Source organism: Eleutherodactylus coqui, chromosome 2, assembly GCF_035609145.1.
Source record: "Eleutherodactylus coqui strain aEleCoq1 chromosome 2, aEleCoq1.hap1, whole genome shotgun sequence".
NCBI classification, from domain to species: domain Eukaryota; kingdom Metazoa; phylum Chordata; class Amphibia; order Anura; family Eleutherodactylidae; genus Eleutherodactylus; species Eleutherodactylus coqui.
Window position 1 is genome coordinate 269,231,124 of NC_089838.1, and position 5,944 is coordinate 269,237,067.

A 5,944-nucleotide genomic window follows, 5' to 3' on the forward strand; every position below is an offset into this window, starting at 1 on the left:
TTGTCATGCACTGTTTGTGCATCCAGGTTTAACAAAATCCCAGGTCAACTAAGCTCTGCTACATCTGTACGGATCACAACGCGACTGTATGACGAGCGCGTCGTTATAAAAAAAAATTGTTAATGGCTCATTAAAAGCAACAGAAGGTGCGAAACCCAAGTATAAACCAAAGTCTTCGCATCTCCGTCTACAGCTGTCATTAGTTATGAGCATAATAAATGGTCATCGTAAAAAGATCCATATTAATGGGAGAACACGCGTACGGTTAGGCGGAATATCGCACGGCGTCTCATTTATAAGCAAGACGACGTGCAGAAGGTGACGTGCCATCTACTTCAATGGGACTAGACGGGGCGGCTCTACCCCTATAGGAAACTGCAGCCGAATCAAATAACGCTATGATTGATAGTCGGACATGGCAGGATTCGTGCCGTAAAACTCTTTGCCTTTAATCATTTACAGCTTTCCCTTTAATCTACAGTTATTTCCTCTACGGCAAATATGTCCACACATTAGGGCAATCACTATAGAGTCACTTCTCTACATTTATAAATGTAGCAGAGCTGAATAAGTCATGAAACCATTTCTTTTATGCACCGTAAACAGGGACTATAAAAAAAGCTGGCCATCATGAAATGTGCCAAATGACAAATTCCACTCTGCTACATCACCAGTTAAATCATCGGTAAAAGACAAAAAGAGACCAGTTAGTTAACTTTACAAAAATAAATATTTTTTATTACTATTCCATATAGATATACGTATAGGAAAAAAAATCTATAGCTATACTTTATATATTGCGCACATACAACACACACATGTATATTATCTCTCTCGCTCATCGCACACCTCGCCATTTCATTTATTTTTTAATAAACGAGATGTCACTTACGGCTCCGGCGTCTTTATTTTTTTTTTAATTAGCTACAATAGATCAGATCCCCACCCTACAATTATTTTTTTTCCCGTCTGGACAGTCTAGGTAGACTTTTTGCATAAATATTCATATATTAGCCTCATAAAACCGCGGCGACTTTCATGAAACGGAATCTACAGACACAAAAAAAAGCCCTCTCTCCATGCCCTTTAGAAAAAAAAAGCCAGTTTAGTACAGAATATACACATTTACGCAAACAGCAGCTGCTAGAAATTAGTTTGGGCGGTCAAGGTTAGGCGAATGTGGCCCCGTGTAGAGCCAAAAAAGGGTCGGAATTCCGAAAATGGTGACATCTCAACCACTATGAAATGCCAAATGTCTGGTACCGCGATACAATGTGCTGAAGAGCCATTTTCGGACACCCGGCTCTTTAATATATAGTAAAAGGCGTCCATGGCTACTTTTAGTCTACAGTTCTCCGCCTTTGGGCTAAATGCTAAAATCCCAATAACTTTACGCCAAGTTAAAAGTTCTATAATTTTTTTTTCTTTTTATAGTCAAACTAATTTAGGCTTTTCGGATCCAACGAATCAAAAATTTGAAATTTGGCACAACTTGTGAATTACATAGCAGAGCTTCGAAATTCCGCCTTGTACAAGCCCCATAAAAAAAAAATCTGCAACATTGGGCCTTTGCAACCTATAGAATTGAGCCGTTCCTTCTATCCTGTTCTCTTTATATTAATTATTTGCCAATCATTGTGTTTCCTATACATTTCCTATATCTTCTTATGTTGTACTAGCAGCAGTTTGTGCAGTGCCAACAAAAGCCAGCAGATGGCGCCAGAACTCCAATTTCCAAAAAACTACTTACAGTTATTAAAATCATAAACAATCTCTAAATATTTTAATAGCAAAAAAAAATGTTTATTGTAATCAATACATTCCAGATATTGTACTATTGAACGCTTTGGCATTGAGGTTTTTCTTTCATGTTATGCAAGTTACCCATGTGAAAATATTTCAGGAAGCATGAAGGGAAATAAAAAAAAAAACTGGATGTCATTTAAAAGAACACAGCGTGGATAATTAAGTTTTCATTTATTAAACAAAATAAGATTTGCCAATTCTGGATAGCAACCAACGTAATTTTTTTTTTCAACTCTTCTCCTCCCACCCGCTCCCACCATGCCAAGAACACATTACAAAAAAATACACTTCTTTTAGAGCTGTACAAAATTAAAGAGGGTGAGGTTTTTTCTCTTTTTTTTTTTTTTTTAAACCCCCTTGGAAAAAAAAAAAAAAATAGAAGGGGGACATAGATGAAAGGGCGGATTAAGCGATGAGCATCATGCAAAACGGAAAGCAAAAAAAAAAAGGTCAAATAAAAGAAGAGAAAAAAGTAAAAAAAAAATACATAGGAGGCCAAAAAAAAAAAAAAAAGATGGAAGACAAAATGATAATGCAAAAAGAACTGTCTGGGGGCACAGAATGTTTGCATACCATTGGATTGTTGTTGTAAATAATGCACTTAATATTCCCAGCTTGAAGCTAACATACAGTAAATAAATATACAGTCTATGGGTTGGCGAGTTCTATTTACTGGTATCCTAGCGCTGAAGCTGACGTTAACCTCTGTCCATAGAGAGCGTATGGGGAGTAGTAAGATCCTGCTGGTAACGAGGGCACAGGGAGACCCGTGGGGGTTGTTAGGTGGCTCTTTCCGTATGGATGGTACCTATTTAGTCCCAAAGTGTGTGGACTCCTTAAAGACAGAGACCCCGGCAATGTGGTAGGACTTCCAGGCCCTGTGGGAGGAAGGTGTAGGTGGCAGGAAGCAGCAGAACCCAAACCAGATGTAGGGTAACCAGCCAAAAGTTTGTCCGCCCCAGGCAAGGCTGTGTGTGTCCGTAAGTGGGCAAGAAGTTCTTCTGACGTGGCAAATCTTTTGTCACAAGGTCCACTGGCAGACACCCAGTTGCATATATGGGGGACTGGGTCATTTTGGAGCATAAAGCCATATGTGTAGAGAGGATGACCCTGCAGGGAAGGGTTGACACTGGAAGACAAGGTGGTGTGCACCGAATGGAGATGACTGGGGTAAACTAAGGGATATCCAGACTTGAGGGCTGACGGATCGTGCACACAGGTAGAGCAGCTGCTAGAGCCAAGGTGGGAGGCATTGTGGTAGCTCAAGCAATACGGGTCCCTGCATAATCCTTGCATGAAAGAAGGAGGAGAGGCGCCAGTCAGAGGACTGGAGCTGGGTGGTTTCCCTGGCAAACCTAAAGTCCCCTGGAGCTGATTTCCAACCAGGCTTGTTTTGGTGTGATCCAGCCCAGGGACAAACTGGGATGGGTATCCAGCATAGGCACCCACAATGGATCCATGATATCCGATGCCAGAGGGTGGCAGAGGGAAGACCGAGTGTCCAGGCTTGTAGGGAGAAACTGGTGCCACATGGCCTGATCCAAGGGACGGTGGCTCTGATTTGCTGCTAGGGGTAACATCTCCGCTTTGGCTGGACTCTGCACTGGAGTTGCTAGTACTAGCTCTTGTAAGAGTAGTGTTGGCTTGAGACACATCTGAGCTGATTTTGATGGCTTCCGGTTCTTTTTTGTCTTGGCTTTCGTTATTTTTAGAGTCACAGTGCTGTCCAGGAGAGCTCACCCTTGACGATGGAGATGGTGCGTGAGGAGGAAAAGGTTGGCAAGAACCACTGGGCACCCTAAATCCAGCCTTATCCGAACTGCTGCCATTCGAAGAGCTACTCTCCTTCCTTGACTCTCCTCCCTTTGAGTAGGGCTTAAAGCTGGACTTGTCCTCCAGGGGAGACTCACCGAGCTTCAGCGAGGACGAACGGCTGCTGCTGCTATCTTTGTCACTGGAAGTCACGGAGTTCAGTTTGGAGGATGGAGGAGGATCCGGCTTCCCGATCTGAGAGCAGGTCTGAGCCAGTAGAGCGAGTGGACTTTTCTTGGCGTCCAACTAAGAAATAAGAAAGAAAGACATTAGAAATCACATAAGCTGAAGATACAAGGCAAGGTCAAGTCAAGATTCCAGAAACGATACAAGAGGGTTAAAGATTGCAACAATGTATCAATACTTCATTGCCTTCCATCAACACATTGACTACTAGGTTACTCAAACGCGGGGAAAGCAAAGCCCAAATTATTGCCTCTCTGAATTAATTGAGATTTGGGGATGACCAAAACGAAAGAACAGCCTGAGAAAATATAAGCCACATTGATTAAACCTCTCCGATTTTTTTTTTTCCATCGCTCCTATTCAACAGAACCCAGCTATTATTTCCAGGCCATAAATCTCGTGAAACTTTATCATTAGGGACTGCCAAGGAATGATTAATGACAGGGGCCCGTGAACTGACTAGGAGGGAGAAGGAGGGGGTTGGAAGGAGGGGGGTGGGGGGGTTCTGGTTCTATGGGGTGCAGAAGGGGAGGGGGGGGGGGGTGGAAGACGACAAAACCATAAAGATCAAAAATATAATTTAATTAGAAAGTGGGAGGAAATAAAATATCACAGGAAAACTCAGGAGACCATTAAAAATATGAAAGCCATTAACAATTGATGCAAACGGCAACGTTGTCACCGCGAATGAACCCTTATGCGATATTAAAATAATAAATAAGATTTGCTGATCAGGGAGCTACGAGGAAGAAAAAAAAAAAAAAACAACAAAACACAAAAAAAAAAAAGTAGTTTTTTTTCTCTTCTTCTCCCAATCCGGCTATGAAATCCCATCCAATGCAGCAGATCGGGAACGCTTATAGAACAAGAGGCGATATTGATCTTTTTACCCTGTTCTACACGCTCCCAACATCAAATGACATCTAAATCATACGGCGCAGGGGAAAGAACAGGTCATCGCCGTATCTAAGAGAAACCCATCCGGTAGACGAAAGAATTCAACTACGTAGAAGCCAACAGCTTTACGTTCTCCGAGCCTCACATTGACACTTTTTTGGATAGTTTTTAATCATACGGATAAGCCAACGGCTGGGAAAATTTTTGCAAATGACGTAAAAAAAAAAATGTTTTTTAAGACTATGGCGTCCGATGGTTTTTTGTGGCTTTCGTGACTCATCATGGTCCGACATGAAGGAGACACAATGAATGGGCTTTCTTAATCTTGTACCTTTTAAGCCACCTCTTTGTAGAGGGGGTAACATTACAAAGCCACATAGTACAAGCAATGCAAACAGAGCACTCCTTGTGATGAAAGGCTGAGTCTAGCAGAAATCAAACATTACTGGGTGTGTAGAGAGCAGTCACAATAGAGACCTCACCTTGCTGCACCCACCACAACCACTTAGGGGGGCAGCAGCACCCCCACATTACCAGCACTAGTCTTACATACAGCACACCCACTACAACTTGCAAATCCCACAAGGAAGGAGTTGAGCTAGAGTCATAATAAGCCTTAAGATGTGACCCAGACATGAAAGCAAGGGAGGGCACCAGCAGCCCTGGCACCTCCGTACAATCCAACAGGCTGGCATCACAGAAGGGTCCATGCCAGGGCTTCTGCTTACCTCTATAGGGCTGACAGGGGTGGAGGAGAGAGGCTGCAAGTACTCCGGGTGCAGCAAGTGTCCTGTATGTGCAGTCAGCATTTTGAGCACCCTGATGGGCAGTCTGTTGGCCTGGCGCAGAGGGTGACTGGGTGCTAGAGCTGCCACGGGTGCTGCAGGAGAGCTGCACTTCTGGGTCTCTGTGTCAGTGTTAGATCCAAGGGGAGAACAGTTCATTTGGAGGAGGGATGTCCAGGGCGCAGAGATCCCCTTGTGCTCCCTTCCCTCCAGCTGGCTGCAAGGCTCTGCCTGCTAAACCCAACCCAGAGCTCTCAACAGCACTTCAAAGGCTCGGGCAGGGCGGCCAATCAGCGGCAGGGGGCGGGCAGGGTGGCGCTTAACCCCTTCACTGCTGCAGAAGGGCTAGGGTTTCGTGTGAACTTGTTAGGAGCGGGCACGTATATATGTACAGAGAGCTGTATATACAGACACACACGTGTACATGCACTACATACATGCACTCAATTCTAGCTACA

The 5,944-nt window shown here is 43.7% G+C and overlaps 1 protein-coding gene across 1 annotated transcript; it reads right to left on the bottom strand.

Annotated features, from left to right (window-relative positions):
- Positions 1–711: 711 nt before the first annotated feature.
- On the bottom strand, positions 712–5,712 carry ZNF703 (zinc finger protein 703). Its single transcript, XM_066593003.1, has 2 exons — positions 5,430–5,712; positions 712–3,864 (listed from the first exon to the last, which is right to left on the bottom strand). The coding sequence occupies exons 1-2, from the start codon at positions 5,643–5,645 to the stop codon at positions 2,476–2,478; spliced, it is 1,605 nt and encodes a 534-aa protein (XP_066449100.1). The 5' UTR covers positions 5,646–5,712; the 3' UTR covers positions 712–2,475.
- Positions 5,713–5,944: the final 232 nt, after the last annotated feature.